This window comes from Enhydra lutris, unplaced genomic scaffold, assembly GCF_002288905.1.
Source record: "Enhydra lutris kenyoni isolate GAN:26980312 unplaced genomic scaffold, ASM228890v2 scaffoldscaffold58, whole genome shotgun sequence".
In the NCBI taxonomy this organism is placed as follows: domain Eukaryota; kingdom Metazoa; phylum Chordata; class Mammalia; order Carnivora; family Mustelidae; genus Enhydra; species Enhydra lutris.
This window is the reverse complement of record NW_019154142.1, coordinates 9,966,850-9,985,480: the sequence shown is the minus strand read 5'-3', so window position 1 is coordinate 9,985,480 and position 18,631 is coordinate 9,966,850. Positions and strand designations below refer to the sequence as shown.

General features: G+C 45.6%; 1 protein-coding gene across 2 annotated transcripts in view; it reads right to left on the bottom strand.

Moving 5' to 3' along the window:
• Positions 1-346: 346 nt before the first annotated feature.
• The window catches only part of LOC111158318 (prolyl endopeptidase), a 119,689-nt gene continuing 101,404 nt past the window's right edge, over positions 347-18,631 (bottom strand). The window contains exons 11-15 of one of the 2 annotated variants that reach the window (XM_022520289.1): positions 11,923-12,059; positions 9,197-9,291; positions 6,130-6,261; positions 3,587-3,743; positions 347-869 (exon numbers count right to left, since the gene is read on the bottom strand). In XM_022520289.1, coding sequence (XP_022375997.1) covers positions 575-869; positions 3,587-3,743; positions 6,130-6,261; positions 9,197-9,291; positions 11,923-12,059 — 816 coding nt within the window. In that variant the 3' untranslated portion in view covers positions 347-574. Of the gene's footprint in view, positions 870-2,726; positions 2,938-3,586; positions 3,744-6,129; positions 6,262-9,196; positions 9,292-11,922; positions 12,060-18,631 lie in introns of those variants that run through there. The other variant, XM_022520290.1, reaches the window with a different exon arrangement.

Genomic DNA, 18,631 nt, shown 5'->3' with positions numbered 1-18,631 from the left:
GCCGAAGGCTTGTGCCTTCACTGAGGCACCCAGGTGCTCGGCGAACTGCTTATTCCAATAGAAAAGTGACATGATCCAGAGTGAGGGCCCCTCAACACACAGGAACCAGAAACAAAGCCTCCCATTCTTAAATAACATTTATTATTGTTGCAAAGAGGTCTTGTTCATGAGAACAGTTCTTGCATTCGAAGATATATTGGTTATGGTTATAGAAGCAGGTTTCACTGAGTGCTGTAGATGAAGGAGGCCTGACTACGACTCTGAATTCAGCAATCTAATATTCACAATGTGTTGGCTGCCACTTAGCTATTTATCCAAACATGCCTTTTTAAATTTTTTTTTTTTTTAAACATGTGCCTGCACAGGGTGGAAAAAAAAAAAACACCAAGGGCTTGCTAAAAAGGAGAAGCCTAAAAAAGATAAAATTCCCGCAGCAGTTCTGTTCCACTGCAGTCTGTGAGTGCAGGAACGGTGTCCGTGTGGGGAAGCATTACGCCCAGTGGTTTCTCCGTGTGGACGGTGTGAAAGCCCTTGAGGTTTTCTGCGGCTGTCAGGAGGGAGCGGGAGAGTCCATTTACTGAATCCAGTCGATGTTCAGGCACCGCGCTATGAACGCAAACATATCTGAGACCTCTTCTATCACTTTGGCTGTGGGCTTCCCGGCCCCGTGGCCAGCCTTGGTGTCCACGTGGATAAGCAGGGGGTTGCTCTGCTTCCGGCTCCGACCCACGACGTACTGAAGGGTGGCGATGAACTTCAGGGAGTGGAGCGGGACCACACGGTCGTCGTGGTCGGCGGTGAGGAGAAGCATGGATGGATACTGGATGTCGTCTGCCTCCGGGAGCTTCACATTGTGCAACGGAGAGTATCTGAAAGGCAAAGGCAGTTTCGTGGGGCCAGATGGCAGAGGAAGAGTGGTGTGTCCACGGGGCTGATCAAGGAAGGTGGGTGGGTGGGTGGACACAGGAAGCCCTGTAGTTTACCAGCCTAACTTCACTAGCAATAACCATGGCTAACTAGCACCCAGGTGCCCAGCGCCGCCTCTGTGTGAAGCGCTGTGGAGGTCCTAGCTGGCCGGGCTACAGCAAACTGGGGAGCTGCATCATGGATGTGGCTCCCGCTTTGGAAGGCTGGGTAAAGGAGAAACTCCCAGGGCTGCTGTGAGAACCCTAACTGCAGGTGCGCACTTGCGTCTTGAACTGTTCTGCATTCTTCAGACCGACTTTCTCACTACTACCAAGTAGATGGGCTTTAAGCCACTGACCGTGGGTATAACTGGTGCCAGCCTTTCTTTTGTTGAAGCATACGGCCCCTTTATCATCTATAAAACGTTTACTGCAGGCTCAGCGTGGCAGTCCCAGGAAGAACCTGTATCCTGTCTGGGCCTCTGGCTGGCTCTCCAGGTTGGGCAGAAAGAAAACGGCCTTAGGCTGATGGTGACAAAGGTGGTGGAGGAACAGGGAGGCACCTTCTCAAGTACAACTTTTCAGGTACGGAAACAAAAGGGTTTTAAGAATAAAAGTCTGGTCGAATTAAACAGTAATTGATAGTAGTAGTTAAGTGAGGGGGTCTCTGGATTTTCTTCTTCACATTTTACTCAATATGGACGTCATGTTTCTCAGTGTTCAGTCTTACTGAATATAACCGGCTATTTTAGGAGAGTTTTATTTTGGAGGGTAAACAGTCAAAAACAGTAAAATTTCTGCTCAGTTAACCAAGTCAAGACTGGAACATTCTGGCGTATAGCCTCCCAATAGATAGGGTGGGGGTGCAATGATCGGTTTTCTGATCTCATTTCAGAGTGTTCTTGGATCAACCCCAGCCTTCTAGTTCAAGTTTAGTTCTTGGGGAAAAAGGTGTGGAAAACTGAGAATTTCTGCAGAAAATTTATCCAAGCTATTCCCAAACGTGAAAATCCAGCTCCATCATTGGGCAGGGGGAGGGCTTTAAGCTCCAGACGGTGCTTCATGGGACAAGCTGCTGGGTCTGAGCAGCTCCTGCCCAGTCGGGCCCCCTCTGGCTCGACTGTACTCTGCTGGGAGCAGCGGGGGTGAGAATACAGCCCCATGAGAGCGAGGTTGGAAAAGTAAAGTCTAAAGTAGGAATACCACAGACAACTTGAGAGGAAGATTAAATTACTTTTCTTTCCCAAATTAATTTTAGAAGTATTAGGTTCCATTGAATATTTTGTTGCCTTTGATACACAATTCGGTATTTTGAATTTAGATGAGACTCCCTAAGCGTGTATTTTCTTTACGTTAATTTGAACAACAGCTTCTTATTTAGCTTTTACTGGTATTTGTCAATGAGGTTATTTCAGTGATAAAACTGGTCATTTTAGTTGAAGAGCTAAAAACCACAAAAATCACAGAAAATCAAAGAAAAAGCTTGATGGGAGAAATAATTGTAATGAAATGTGGAGTCGACCGAGAAGACTGGGAGAGGGGACACAGGCAGTTCTAATTGCTGATGTCGGTCCCCAAACCCCTGCACGTGGGAAGTGAAGACAGGGAACAGCCAGAAAGAATGTAGCTCATGGTCACGAGAGTCTAAATGTTTGCTATCTTCCCACTGGTCTTGCCAGAGCAGCTGAAGGATAGGAATGCAGTTGTACAATATTTTAATAACGTGATTTGCAGTTTCAAATATATACGGTTATACTGAGAGAACAAAATAAATTTAATGTACCTGCACATCTCTCTCTTTCCTTCTTAAAATCCCACCCATAGACGTAAAGAACACTGACACCTTTTTCTACTAGTTTTTGATTGCTATGGTAACAAACTACTACAAGTTTGGCGGCTTTTTAGAATAACACAGATTTCTTATCTCACAGTTGTGTCAGCCAGAAGTCTGGGTTGCCTCAACTGGGTTCTCTGCTCTGGGTCTCAGGGCTGAAATCAAGGTGTTGGCTGGCTGGGCTCTTATCAGGAAATTCTGCGGAAAAAAAAATCTGTTTCCAGACTCATTCAGGCTGTTGGCAGAACTCCGTTCCCATGTGGTTATAGGACTGAGGTCTCCCTTTCTTTGATGACTGTTGGCTGGCGGCTGTTCTCCGGTTCTAGAGCCCCCTTCCTCCATCTTCAAAGCCGGCAATGACAGATCCAGTGCTTCTCCTGCTTCTGGTCTGACCTGCCCTTCTGCTGCATCCCTGCCTTCAGCCGGAGAAAGTGCTCTGTCTCTCAGGGTTTGTCATGAGACTAGGCCCATTTCAGTAATCCAGGATTATTGCCTTATTTTAAGGTCAGCTGATTAGTAACCTTAATTTAATCTGCAAAGTCCCTTCACAGCGGCACTCAGCTTAGTGTCTGATTTGAAGAGACCAGGGGACAGGAATCTGGGGGTGGGAGGACATCTTTAGAATTCTGTCACTTCTTTGCAGTTTGTTGTTTTTGTTAAAGACCAGATCAAAACAAGGAAGACAAATAGGTATTCCCAATACTTCCCCTACTTCTGCAGTAAATGATATGCAAATAGGACACACCAAAAGGGACAAAGAGTCAAACACTTATCCTTCTGACTGTTGAGCAGACTATCAAATCGTTAGCGACATGCACCACATGTATCACTATGAATTAAGACTTACTTGATAAGCCATTCAAAGTGTTGTTTGCTGTCCGAGCACCCGTAGTCGGTGGTCCAGGCGTGGCCGATGGTGTACTTATGGAACTTCAGCATGTCCATTACTCCCACTTGGGCAATAACGCAACCGAACAGGTCAGGGCGCTGATTTGCACAAGCAGCTGAAACCAAGACAAAGAATGGAAAAGGAGGCCGTCTGTCATTAAATATCTAGATAAAGACAAATCAACAAATGGTTGGTGTGGAGAAAAGCCCCCATACATTTGGTGTTGGAAGTGTTGAAAGAACTATTCGTACAGTCCAAGGCAGGGCCTGTAAGCCAGCACAGGCTCTAACCACTACTGGCACACGTTCTTGTCCTGTTTTAAAAATATTCATCTTCGTATACTTCAGTTACATAAACGTATTTCTCTGCTTGGATAAGTCAATATTTACTGAACATCCCACCACGTGCGTGGCGCTGGAGTCAGATCAGTGAAGGTTTTAGTGGGAAAGTTAAGTGAGTGAGTGACATACAGTGTGGGAACCACCCCTGTGGGCGAGTTCAGGGGCTGTGGGGTGTGAGGGAACCTGGGGTAAGGAGGTAGGGATGCTACGGGAGGAAGTCCCATCAAAGCTGGTGTGACGGAACAGTGAGTCAAGGGAATCTGGATGTCTCCTACCTCTGGCAAAAAACCTAGTTCACACCCTGATTCTGAGTTCGGTGCTTATTCGTAATACCAGATCCTGAGTCCTACCCTGGAAGACCCTGATTCTCTCAGATATGAGGGGCAGGAATCTATCCCTTTAAATAAGCCTTCAGCACCCTGAGAAGGGAAATCCATTTTTGTAAGTTGTTCAAGGAACCAGGTTTGCCAACAGATGTAAACCAATAAGCTGAAAATATAAAGGAATTACTGGATGAAACAGTCCGTTACTGAACAGCTCTCCCACTACTGGAATCAGATGGTATTTTCAATATCCTTTCCCATTAAATCTTAGATTTATTTGCGCTTCGTTCTTCTCTTCTACACTTTGCATATGATCCGCATGCAAATTCAGAACTACCCAGAATCTGGCCTCTTCCTGCAGCTTCCATCACCACACTCCAGCGCCAAGCCACCCCCGTGGCTCACCGGGACAGAGGCCTCCTACCTGGTGCCCACTTTTCTTCTCCTGCTTCCCTTAACACCATAACACGATCAGTCCAAGAGCGATCCCATTAAAAAATAAGTCAACTTATGACACTCCCCCAAAGGCTTCACATTTCCCAGAGTAAACGAGGTCGGTCAGACTGGCTCTGAGGTTCTGCCTGATTTCGCCCCTGCCACCTCTCCCGACACTCTCCCTCACTCACTGTGCCCAGCAACAGCCAGCCGTGGGCCTCTACTCTGTTGCTAGAACACTCTGAGCCCTTGCTGGCCTCAGGTCCTTTGGTGTGTGTTGTCTACCTCTGACTAGAATGAAAGCTCCACAGGAGCAGAGGTGTTAGTCTGTTTTGTTTGAAACCTATCAACGCCCTTTCTAAATTTCAATAAATTATTTTGGACATATATATGTTACCTACATGGGGAATATTTTTTTAAAGACTATATTCTATTGGGGTAAAGAGTAAGAACAGGTGTTCAGGTTTTGCAATGACTCAGTATATTTCAAGGATAAGGAAACAAGTGAATATGTGCCCCACCCTTCCAAAACAGTGGATTTTCACGTGTGTTTTAAGTTGAACCTACATTTGTATAATGGCCCGTCATATCCTAATGACGTTGGATGGAGGGTCCAGCAAGCAAAGTCCAGGCTACCATAAATGTTCATTATAAGGTAAAACGTCATTAACTACCCCAAATGAGGAAAAGCTACTTAGAGGCCGTACCACCAGGTTGAAGGAACAGAATCTAAAACCAGCATCACCAGTTTGCAGCTGCGTGACACCAGGCAATTGACTCAACCTCTCTGTGCCCCCGGGTCCTGGTAAATGGGACTCCTACCAGTTCCTGTCCCTCAAGCTGCGTGCATGACAAATGAGAGTGTGCACTCGAAGGGCTCAGCGCTGCTCCCGGCACACAGGGACCTCAGCGAGTGTGAATTAATACCATGAACGACTTCCTGCCTGTCCGCCGTGCGTCCGCGTGCTAGCGCGCTCTCCTTCTCCAGTCCTCTATCTGCACCCACAGCATGGGGAATTCAACAATGTTTAGTGGTGATCACTTCTTACAAGTTCTGAGTAACACAATCACAGGGGTTCTCAGGCTCAGTCCTGTGCTGGCTGAACCTGAGGAAGCTGTGGACCCAGTCTGTGGGGCAGGGGTCCCACCCAGTGTGCAGCCCCGAAGAGAACGGGATGGGCGGGGGTGGGGGGACAGCCTCTCGGGCTATCATGAATCAAGCCTGTGTCCAGTGGGTTCAGCTGGGTCACTCTGTGTCATTTATCAGATGCTCTGATACAAACGGGTTTTGCTTTCCTTGCTCCCACCCATGAGCCAAAGAAAGTCAAGAGCTGTCTATGGACAGTGTATCCGAAAATCCCAGGAGTGTAAACTAGTAAGCACGATTGAATCCAGTTCTCACCCACTAAGAGGCCTCCGTTTGAACCTCCATTAATAGTCAGCCTCTTGGGAGAGGTGTAACCTTCCTTGATCAGATACTCCGCCGCGTGCTGAAAGTCATCAAAGCAGTTCTGTTTGTTTGCCAGGATGCCACCTGCAATGTGCCGAAGTGAAAGACGGTAAAGAAGCAAATCCTTAAAAACAACAGCGACAGAAGTGTCACTTAGAGGGAATTCAAATGATAGGGCAGAGTTTCAACTATCGATTACTGACACACAGCGGGCTAATCCCACATTTAGAAGAAATGCCTCAACTGAAATTTTGTTACGCATTATGGAAACCCATTAACACCACAGTCATGAGTCCACAGGGTGGACCTGATCGCTTGTGTCAGAGAACCATGAGGACGACAGAAGTAGGAAAGCAGGTAGCCAAAAAGAACTAGATTTTTAAAAAAAAATTTTTAGTTTTTTTGTTTATTTATTTGACAGAGATCACAAGTAGGCAGAGAGGAAGGCAGAGAGAGAAAGGGGCAAAGCAGGCTCCCAGCTGAACAAAGAGCCCGACGCGAGGCTCGATCCCAGGACCCTGAGATTAGGACCTGAGCCGAAAGCAGAGGCTTAACCCACTGAGCCACCCAGGCACCCCATGAACCTAGATTTTAAAGAGGCTAAGCTTGAGCTGTGCTCAAGCCTTTCTGTGTAGTGAGCAAGGACCCTGTCTCAGGGACGGATGGCTGTGAGCTCACAGGGGTGCTCCTTAGTCCTCCCCTTGGCAGGAGTTGGAAACGGTAAGGCTGAGAAATAAGGTGTTTGGTTTCGCCCCTATTTAGAGAATGTAGTAAGCAGGAGTGAGGCGGGGAGGTAGGGGTTGCACAGAGCAGCCTGTTACAGTTTCCGAATCCTTAAATTAAGATCTGAGCCATCTTCCCAGAGAATCTGGATTTTCTCATCCGGTGCATAAAGCCACACAAAGAAATTGTGTAAAGAGAGGAACATCTGTAAGGTCTTGGAATATCTGAAAGTAAAGGCCAAAAGCCAAAGACGTGCCCTCAACGGAAGAGACGTCTGAAGTAACTGCCTGGGACATGAACAAAAATCAGACATGGGCCTAATTAGATATTTGAGATTAACCACTTCTGCAGAAAGTCAATTGAAGATGGAGCAGTGCTACCGAAGAAATTTTTTCATATCAAAACAAATGTTATTAAAATTTTAATAAGAAATCATCAGTGAATTAGAACAGCTAGAATTAGTTTCCAGGAATAATATAATTTTGGGTATACGACTATATTTTTTAAAAGAGCATCAAATTTTAAACTCAATAAATAGAATGGAATTTAGATCTATCTATGTTTAGTATATGTGGATCTAACTGGAAAAATCCATTTCTGGCCCCTTGACTGCCTAAATTTGGAGCAGTTTATCAATCAGTCTAGAAATAGACAGTCTACTTTTAGACTCATTCAAGCTCCAAACTGCCCCCCCCACCAGGACCTTTGGATAATTAAGTTGGTTAATAAATACAGAGATGAGGGGCACTGGTGCCCGTTACAGCACGGTGCACAACTGGTGGCCAGAGGGGGTTTATGGAGAAGAATCTGGGTTCTCCAGGAGAGGGCCACGGGACCAAGAGCCCATGCAGGGGTGTGTGTATGTATGTCACAGACGGTTTAACGAGTAAATGATGTGTGTTAGGCGGTCCAGACTTCACATACGGAATTGGAACATAAATATGTGAAATGTAGAGATTATTTTTCTCTGATCATCTCTTAATATCATAGTATGATTTTAGTGTAATTAAACTCTAATATCAGGTCAGGGTCAAAATTATACAATGACAATTAAGTCTTTAGGGATGACACTTGAGAGCAGTCGCCCTAATGACAGCGGGCAGGCGAGGAGCCCAAGTATTAACGAGAAACACTCACCCTCGCTGAGATGCTCAAGTAGTTAGTATGTTGTCGGATGTCAGCCTTTGGGGTGCTTGCTGCATGTTCAGGGGGTCAGGCTTGGCCTTTCCTACATCATGACATCTAACAGGTACTTATGAAAAATACCTTTACAGATCTACCCTCATCTTTGCAGACTGGATTTGTGCAGAAAACCACAGCCTTTGGCCTCCGGTTCAGGAACAAGTGCATAAATGCAGGTCTGCTGCTCCTACTGTGGGAGATGTACTGATGCCTGATGCTGCCTACCAATGCCAAGGCCTGGAGGCCACCTTTGTTCCAGCAGGCCTTCTTATCAGGGATGGCAGATGATGAGAACGGGGAGAAGCCTGGGGCTGCTGGGACTGAAAGTGCGTTCCCACACCCTCCTGTGGCTATTGGTTAGTCAAGAATTCCAGACACAAAAGGCTGGGGGAAAGGATGTGCTCCACATGTAAAGAAAAGGAAGAGATAAGACTTAAAAAAAAAAAAAAAAAAAAAAAGTGGACGGCCTGGGGAATGACGCTTACTATGGAAGTAATATCCCCAATGAAGTAAACACACGCTTCAGGAGGCTGGAGAACGGAGACTGAATCATGAAAAACAAGTGAGCTCTCGAGCCTGAAACCTGCACGTGACAGAGTCACAGCCGTAATGTTAGGAGGATGCTGCTTCTTAGCAACATCGGGGAAATCAGAGAACGCAAGCAAAAGGATGCTTGCTCTGCGAACAGGAAAGCTCTATTCGGGGCTGCTCCTTTTAAGACAAAATGACCTGGTTGGAGATGGCCTTATAATGCTAACCAGAGAGCCTGGTCTTGACTCTGGAGAGATCGAATAAATGCCCAAAAGTGCCCTGCAGACCCACTTCTGACCGTGACAGATAAAAATGGGCCCACACGTTGCTAAAAAACCCAATGCTGATGATGCTCTATAGGGAATGCTTCCGAAAAAGTGCGTACTTCATTAAAATAAACAGTACAAAGGAAAACAAAATTGAAAAAAACGGAGCTGTTTCTAGAGGAGCCATGATGCCTGCAACATGTTTGAACATCTTATTTTTTGCTTGTCTAGCCAAAACGCCTGTCTGCTCCTAATCCCGGCAGCTCATTCAAACACATTGGTGGCTATGCTGTGTTTCTGTAGAGAAAAGACCTCACCTTTATGCCACGTCTCTCCATACTCGCCACCTCCTCGGATGTTGGCCACTGCAAGGACGCCGCCCATGTGTCTCACAAAGATGAGCCTGGACACGCTGAGAAACAGTTCAAATAATGAAGCTTCCCTTAACCAACTGGTAAGGACCACACTGTCTCTCTCTACCCAAAAAAAATGTATTCCCGAAAATACTCCACATGTAATATTACTGAAATAGGAGTCTGGTAGTTTTATATCACTTGATTAAATTGCAAAATATAAAAGTTCTGATTAATATGTAACTGCAAAGTTCATACATTTTCATATGCATTCAATATATCTCATTTTTCTGTGCTGGTAAATATTTTACAATAGGAAGTGGGAATACACAGGTCATAATGCAAAGAGAGAAAGAACCAGAAGCTCTCATTTCATGCTCAATCTGTCTTTTAATGTCGGCAAACTGAGTATCTCCAACCGCGTGACACAGCCCTCGTGTGAGCGGCTCTGGGCTTGCAGGAATCCTCAGTAGGGTCCCCGCTCCACGGTTTCTAGAATCTCTCCCCTCATTGTTCAAGCTGGAATAAAGCTGTTGCTGAAACTGGGATTTTAAAGAGGTGTTCCAGTTTTACAGGCATTTAGATGCTGAACTGGGTAACTAACACAAGGTGTGAGAGGGGTTGAGGAGACCAGGGACACGGTCCAGAAAGGAAGCGTGGAGGGCTCAGGGCTGGAGAAAGTTTTCTAGAAATAAGCAGAAGAAACTATAGCACAATGCCATTAAGTAAGTCCTTTGGGAAATCTGGATTTTGTTTTCTCTTCCTCTTTCCACTCTGACCCTAACGGTGCTAAATGACATCCATCATTTCTGCTAGCTAAAATTAATTATCATTCTCCCTCTTATTAGCTGGGTAAATGCAGGCTTCTGTGACCTAGGGTTCTAGAAGGCCTTGAGTGCTGACTTGTTGGGTCTTGCGGACTCAGAAAAAAGGAGAATTAGGGGAGGTGATCATACCACACAACTGGATTGGCCAAAGAGATTCTCAGTCACTTGGTCTTCTCATCAGCATTGTTCATGTACTCCTGATGGTCTCTACAGAAGCTCCCAGCATATCTGCTGGGTTCTGGGATAAAAATGGTACAGGTACCCTTCCTTTCTCATCTCTCAAGTCCCGGTGGAGCAGGAATAATAACCACTTGTACAAATGAGCAAAGACAAGCAGTTTCAGCTATAGATCTGCTCGGGAACAGGGCTGTCTCCATGCAAGACGCACTAAAGGGACTAAGGGAAGTCGGGCTCCAGATGTGAGTCTCTTAAACTCACTCTCTGAAGGAAACACATGCTCATGGGCCCCACACTCAGGTGTCACCATGACTTGAAACCGAAGCTTGAATTTCATCATTTTGAGTGATAGAGAAGGGCAAACAAGGCCACATTTTATTTTTTAAGGATTAGGTTAATCTAATGAACCAACAGGTACTGGTTTGCATTCTTAGACTAATCATCACAGAGAATAAATACGACCTGTGGTCTGACCACACAGACATGGACATATGAATGAGAGGCCCACGTGACTGCCTGGGAAACCGGCAAGAGGTGGGCAGCCTGTCTGCGGCTCAGGCCCCACCCCGAATCACGGCTGATGTGGAGGAAACACTGCAGAAGGCAGAATGGCCCTGCCGCGGGATGGGGAATGAGGAACCACCCCGCTCCACCCTTTTAACTGGTTTCCCTTCAATGTATTCGTGTGACGATCTTCCAAAAATAGTGGGCTCCGTGATGATTTTACAAGTTCACCGGGTCCTCACCAACTAAAGGTTAAAATCCAAATTTGCAACCAGATGTCCAAGGCGGTTCGCAATGTGGCTATAAGCTCCTACGGGCCAGGGACCTTGTCCATACCTCATTAAATCCTCAACACTGAGCCAACAAAGGCTCAAAAACAAAGCAACAGTTTTCTTATCTTCGTATGTGGGGTGGCCAGTTGGATCTACACTGATCCTATGTCCTGGTAGTCGCTAGCCCATACATTTCTTCCCCAACAGGATCAGATTTTGTATGAGGCTCTATTCAGAAGTTGGCTCATGGTTGGTCTTACTGGTAGGAGACTCCTTGTTTTTACTAAAAATGCTCAAAGCAGATTCCACTTTAAACTGTGAATGGGATATTAAAACCAGGCTTTCAAATAACTGACAGAAGATAGTTATTTAAATAACAGCAAGTGTGGCAATGCAGATATTTCCCCCTGAACCATACTTATTGGGAAATAATCACATAAACAGTTTAAAATGGATGAAGTAATGGCACATACAGAAAGTATACTTATGGCTGAATGTTAAAATGGTCTATTTTAAGACTCTGTGGTGCTGAAAAATATAATCAGTAGCTGAAAAATCATTCTCTCTGAAGAGAATGCTGAGGGCAGTGGCGGGACAGCAAATGACAAACACTGCAGGGACGAGCTTCCTTCCGTCCAAACCTCGGCTGACCCTCCCCTTCCATAGCCTCAGCATCTAGCTCTCAAACAACCTATTCACCGAATACAAAAGATTAGCTTGTGATTCTGAAATTCCTGACCAAAAGGGCATGTACTTAACACACAATCTTGCCCCTCCACACACAAAAAAACAAGAAATATACAGCTACACACATCTGAAACAATGAGTTAGTGGACTAGTCTCTGGTTTCTTCCCATCGCAGGGAGAGGATCCCATCCACGCCGAAGTTCTGGGAGCACTCAAGGCTTACCTGTAGTTGGGTGTGATGGATATGTTGAAGCCGCCGTAGCCATATAAGAAAGCAGGATGAGAGCCGTCCAGTTTTATGCCCTTTTTATGCACAATGAACATTGGAATCTTTGTGCCATCCTTGCTGGGGTAGAAAATCTAGAACAAAAGAGAGCAGAATGGATTTTAGTATTCGTTAGTGCTTGCTTTTAAATGGGAGAGACGTGCCGGTAGTCCGCTCTCTTTAAGATGGAGAGCAGCAAAACGGGAGAGCCAGTCCCCCTGAGTATCTGATGCGAAGCATCTCTCAGTTTTAAGGAGGCTTTGTGGAGTAGAGGAAAGTGTCAGGAAGTAGGGAGACCGGAGTTTGAATTCTTACTCCACAAGGAGCTAATTAGGTTACCGTGGCTAAGCTGTTTATTATCCTTCTGCCTCGGTTCCTCAGCTGCAAATGGGGCCATCGTGCCCACCACAGAACACAGAAAACAGGCTTTCCGTTCTCTGCTCCTTATCACCCTCCCAGGATTGCAAAAGTCAGACTGGCCATCCTGCCAAATGATTCAATCTAGGGAGACTCTTCCATGGAACAAATTTCATATTCAACTTTCTCTCTACACGTTAAGTAAGAGAGAGTCAACTCTTCATTTTTCTGTGTTCAGCTATTATTAAGTAAATGTTAGCAACTACGAAATATATATGAGGTGAGAGAGAAGAACAATGACAACAACCAGGAAAGCCTATTATTCCTGGTTAAAAACATTTTCTCTAGCATTTTTTTTTTTTTTTTTTTTTAAGTAAGGCTCTGCCTCCAGCAGGGAGCCCAACGTGGGGCCTGAAATCATGACCCTGAGGTCAAGACCCGAGCTGAGAGCAAAAGTCAGATACCCAAACGACTGAGCCACCCAGGCACCCCATTCTTCAGCATTTTTCATTAAGGCTCATCACACCTGCCAGAGTCTGGGCAACCTTGGGCAAGTTTGGTCAACATTATTCATTACTACTTGGATAAAAGGAGGAAGAGAAAAAGGATAAGAAACAGAAAACTTAATGCTAATCCAGTGATAAGCCACCAAAAACAGATAATGGTTTCTTCCAGACAGAAAAAACAGTGAACAGTTTTCTCTTTGGGCAAACACGGTGTCTTTACCCCAAATGATATCTGGAAAGTATTCCCGCTCAGAAATGTCTTGCTGACCTCCCATGTTACACTCAAGGACATAAGCCTTTGCACTTAGTGTGGTTTGGAGCCATAGTCCATCCAAAGCTTTGGACGGTAGCAGTTCTACTGCAGACGGCTGCCACAAAGTCCTGGCAAGCGATGGGGGGTGGGGGAGTGGGGGCACAGATGCAGTGTGCCCCCCAAAAGCACTACAGGGTGAATAAATGCCTGCACGCTTGGTAGTTTTCTGAAACCTGCCAAGAAATAATAGCAAAAAAAGCACTGGTTTCTGACTCTGGAGAGAAATACTGAGAGAGATGTAAATTTGACAGTTCGGGAATCATGGAGAATATTCCTCAGCATTCAAAACTATCAGAAAGGACACACACTTTTTACTGAAGGTTGTTAGAGGCTGCCAGTTAGCAGCGTCTAATAGACCGTGACTGTGTGGGTGGTACGGGTACAGGCAGAGTGAGAGAACAAGCTCCAAGTCACTGGCTGGGGCGGATGAGTTCAAATACGGAGCCTTCACCTCAGATTGGGGGCGGGGTGGGGGAATCTGGAGCTCTCCAAGCACAGAAGGGGCAGGGGAGCAAACTGGCTCACACGATTCCACCTTAAAAGGATCCTCTGTTCAGAAATCACCTTCCCTCCAGCTTATACCTATCCTCAACCCTGCTCAGCACCTCCTTTCTCTCCGGTCCAGCTCACCCGCCCACGACGCCCTCCTGTGCTCCCTGCTCTCTGCCCAGCCAGTGGGGCTGATGCATCCCTAGTTTCCACTCAGCTGGCTCTCCTGGAGCACTGTTCAAGTGCTCCATCTTGGTGCCCTGTGACAATGTGGTCCCTGTGGTCCCACTTCTCTTGCTGCCCCCTGGAGATGTGCAATGCCTGCGAGTCAGTGGGCAAGTCTCCCTCCCCCTCTGGCTCCGGGACAGAGGAATCCTTTTAGAATACCAGCAGAAGCACAAAGTCCCCTTCACGCCCGTAGCTGCAAAAATACATCTAGGCTGAAGTTGGTGTGGTTCAGATGTTAAAATAACACCACTTTGAACGCTGTCCAAAAGCGAAAGGGCACAATGAGGAGGATTACAATAAAATCACCTTCCAGAAAACTCCTTACAAGAAGGCTATTTCAGAGTTTATCACACCTCTGTACACACACACACACTAGGCCATTTCCATTTATGGCACAGCAACTGATAATAAGCCTTAACCTGACTCCTCAATGAAAGGGCAAATTGAATCCTGAGTCTTTTTGTAACCACGGTAGGAATCCATGTGAACATTTTAGAAATAGTCACTACAAGTAGCGCAGCCATTTTCCATCATGCACGGTCTCTTTCGACTGAACGGAAATGCTTTCCTCTTGAAGCCACTTCCTTCAGAGCTTTTCTTTAAGAGGCTCTGGGGTGTCTCTCCCACTGCTCTGGATCTGTCTGGATCGGAAGAAAAGCTAGCAAACTCCTCATTTTCATTGGCTTCCCAAACCTCACCAAACCAAAAGGCTCCCTTTCAGCATCTCGCTAGTGGTTCTTGAAGCTCACTGTCTGGGCCTAAGCATCTGTAACGAACATGCTGGAAATCCAGCTTCCCGGACGGCATTCCCACAAGTCCTGACTCTCCACGTCTCGGTGGGAAGTGCTCGAGTCTGCAGACTGAGCAAGTCTCCCATCTATGCTGGTACAGGTGGATTGGGGCTCAAAAACTAGCCACACAGTTTGCTTTTATCACTTCCTGTATCCCTGTCAATTACACTGACTAAAACCACGTGTCTTCCCAGAATCCCTGGATAATTCAATATGGGACTCTTCTCTTCCCCCAATTCTCAAGTGATTTTTCTTCAGTGCCTTTAGCAATGAAACTGATGACCTGTCCAGCATCCTGTCCTTAGATGCCTGAATGCCTCACTGTCCGATCTTAGCTTCCACACCCCCCATCCACTCATTCATGCCAATGTTTGCTGGGTGTCCACCAGGTGCCAGGTGCTGGATGTAGAGATGGACGAGAGCTGGATCATCCCTTCCCTCACAGGACTTAGGGTGTACAGAGACAAGGCAGCAGGCACTACAAACACCCATGACCTTGGCTCTGTCTTTGCCCTTGGATCCTGAAACTCTCTGCAAGGAACGCTGATGTTTCCTCCTGTGACTCCAACCTGTTCTTCCATCTTCCTTCCCTTCCCGACTCCTGAGTATCTGCCTTTTTCTTTTTTTAACTCTTACCACAACGTTCAGTCCCTCATGTTCTCTCTGGCTCTGTCAGCCTCACTTGGGCTCTAGACCCTTAGCCCTCTCAGTGTCACCAAATGCCTGAAATCCTCTAATTCTAACCAAAGTCACTGGATTCCTTCTCCTCCAGGTTGCGGGCACTCAGAAAATGCCAGCTGGCTTCACTGCAGATTAGTAATACCTGAACTCATGGGCTCTGAACTTATGCTTTATGTTGGTTTTCTCCTTTCCTTAAATGAGTTCCTTACGGTTCTCCTCCTTTTCCTTCCAATGTCTTTCCTGTCCTCCTTATGCCCTTTTTTGTCCCGAAATCAGTTCCAGAGTAGCTGTTTCTGACACTTTACATCTTCTTCCATTCCTAACACCACCCATTTGCATCCCCTACTCTTTGTCTTGCCTGTTGTCACAGGGGCCATCTGCCTGGAGTTCTTAAAAAAAACAAAAACAAAAAAAAAAAAACCTTCTGCCAACTTCACTCACCCTCTACAACCCGAGAAAGACTCAGCCTTGATTCTAGTCTTTGCCAATCCCACCACCATCACACTCCCGACCACCACCATGTCTTCTTTTTGCATTTTCTCCCTTTCCTTGGCATGCAAACACACTCAGAGTTCTCCTATCCTATGTAACAAAACAAAACACCAAAACATTTTGCATTGCCCTGTGTGCCCCTGAAGCTAAATTTCCATGTCTTTCTTCCTGATCACACATTTCACGGTCACCTACATGACTTCCAACCTCATTCACCACTAGTGGCAAAGTGGTGTCTTTACCACTTTTTTTTTTTCTTTGAGATTTATTTAATATTAGAGAGAGAACACAAGAGCGAACAAGTAGGGGGAAAGGCAGAGAGGGAGAAGGAGAGAAAATTTCAAGCAGACTCCCTGTTGAGCACGGAGCCCTATGTGGGTTCCATCCCATGACCCCAAGATCATGACCTGAGCTGGAACCAAGAGCCAGATGCTCAACTGCCCGAGCCACCCAGGCGCCCCAGCTTTACTACCACTGTTGAAGGGCATCGGTGAGTGTTTCTGTCTTTCTCCTTATTCCTCCAACTTCATCTCTGTTCTGGTGGTGCATGTCTTCCCAAGGTTTTCATAAGTTTATAGAGACACATCTACTCTTACATATTCACACGCACACAGGTTACGGACATGTGATGCATGGAGTCACGCTAATACTGGCCTAAAACATAGACCCTCCTCACACAACAAGATATCATGGGGTTCCTTCCATGTTAAAACCTCCAGATTTACCTCATAAAAAAAAAAAAAAAAAAAGCACAAAAATTGAAAACCAAACCAAAAAACAACAAAAAACCAACCAAACAAACACAGCTGCCTAAACGTTTCGTTGTATGAATGTGCCCAATGCATTTAATCATCTGCTTATTGATGGATATTCTGACTCTTGTTTTTCTCTTAACGATGATGGAATAAGTCCCTTTTAGATAAATCTCATATATTCATGCTATGATTTCTGTAGGATATATGTTTTTAGAAACGAGACTGCAGATCAAATAGATGTGCATGTAAAAATTCAATACATTCTGACAAATAATTCTCTAAAAATGGTTTATCAACTTAAGTCCCTAGTAACAGTGATTACCTAAGAGTCCAGGTCTTATCTGCAGTGGATGCTACAATGGATTTTAATTTTTGCTAGTCTAACAGGCGAACTTTACCATCTCATTATTGCTTTAAGATTATTTTTAAATTTACAAACATTCTCATGTATTTATTCATTTTATGTCTCTTTGTCAGAAAGCAAAGCATTCCTGTTCTTATATTGTTACTTTTCTGATTAGTTTATAGAAACTCTTCTTACATCAAGAATATTAACCTTTTTCCTGCCAAGTTTTGTTTGTATCTCCTCCCTGTCTATAACACGTCTTTTACCTTTCTTTGTGGAATCCTGAATATACACACCACACAGATAGGTAGGGGTTTCTCACCCTGTTATGAAAATTTTTGTCTGTATTTTCACTTTGAGTTTTTACATTTATATTTGGAATCCATTTTTGCATATGGTCTTCCCCCAAAGACCGGCTATCATGAACCACTCACGGAAGGATTGTTCTTTCCCCACTATTCAGAAACACCACTTCTGAACTGGTTTCTTCCCAGGCCTCAACTGTTTTAATTTCTATCTAGCAACAGCTTCTTTGGCTTCCTGGGTGGAGTGGATCTTTGGTTCTTTTTCTTTTTCATTTCTCTAATTCCTTTTCAACCTTCCTAATTGATCCATCACTAGGTCTTTTTCCCTCCACACGCTACTGTGTTGCAATTTTCTATACTTGGTCTTCCCTGCAAATCCATCCTCTGCCATCCTCAGAGAGCCCTAATAAATTACTCTGTGCTAAGGCCCTTCAAGTCCACATGTGGTCTCCCAGGGTGGGTGGGGCCTCTACCCCTCCATGTCACCATGCCCCGGATATACCTGGGGACATGCTCCTCCTCCGGGCTCTCTTAGTTTGGCTAATACCAGTGGTCCCTCATTTCTTTCTCTTCTCAGCCTCCTGATTGCCAACTGAGAATCCTATTCTGGGCCAAGGACCCCACACCCGGGCACCCATTCAGTCCTTCCAGTTCCCACAACCAGTCCTCTCCTCTCCCACCAGCAGACCCACTCAGGATTCCCTACGGCACGAGCCTCAAAGCCAGCCCATCTTCCTGATGCCTCACATTTGTTAAAGTGGAGTTGTGGTAAGAAGAGTAAAACCTTAAACTATTATTAGTCACATACATGAATTATAATGTAATTTATATAAATATATGTAAGTATGTGTATGTATATAATACAAAAGCCATTAGTGCTTTATGAGCAGCCAACTGCCAAGCCTAAAGCCACGTGTTCTTTCCCCACTGTCCCACAGGGTATTGCCACCACAATACTTAGGTTCAAGTGAAAAAGCAGAACAATGTACTTTCCCCCCTCATACTTGTAACCAAATGAGAGCGAGCTGGAGAAACACCTCCATTATTTTTCTGAGTCCAGTGTGGGACAGCCTCAAAGCTTTTATGGGACCCTTAACCGACAGGAAAACAAAGGCTCACATGGGATCTAACAGGCGGCCACTTGAGCAATAGAGACAGTCTGTGTCATCCAGGGCTAATGGCTGGTCACGTGAAGCTGCCGGGCCCTGCCTTTCCCCTTCTTCCTGGCAGCAGCAGAGCAAACAGGCTGTGCCAGAGTCAGCCTGACAAGGAGCCTGTGATGCCAACGTCAGCATTGGGGTCTGTCCCCCTGGCACAAACCTTCACCTAACAGAATGCAGGTCCCGCCAAAGAACCTATGGCTGGGAGTCTTTGGAAGCCCCAGAAGAGGCTCTGCTTTAGCAC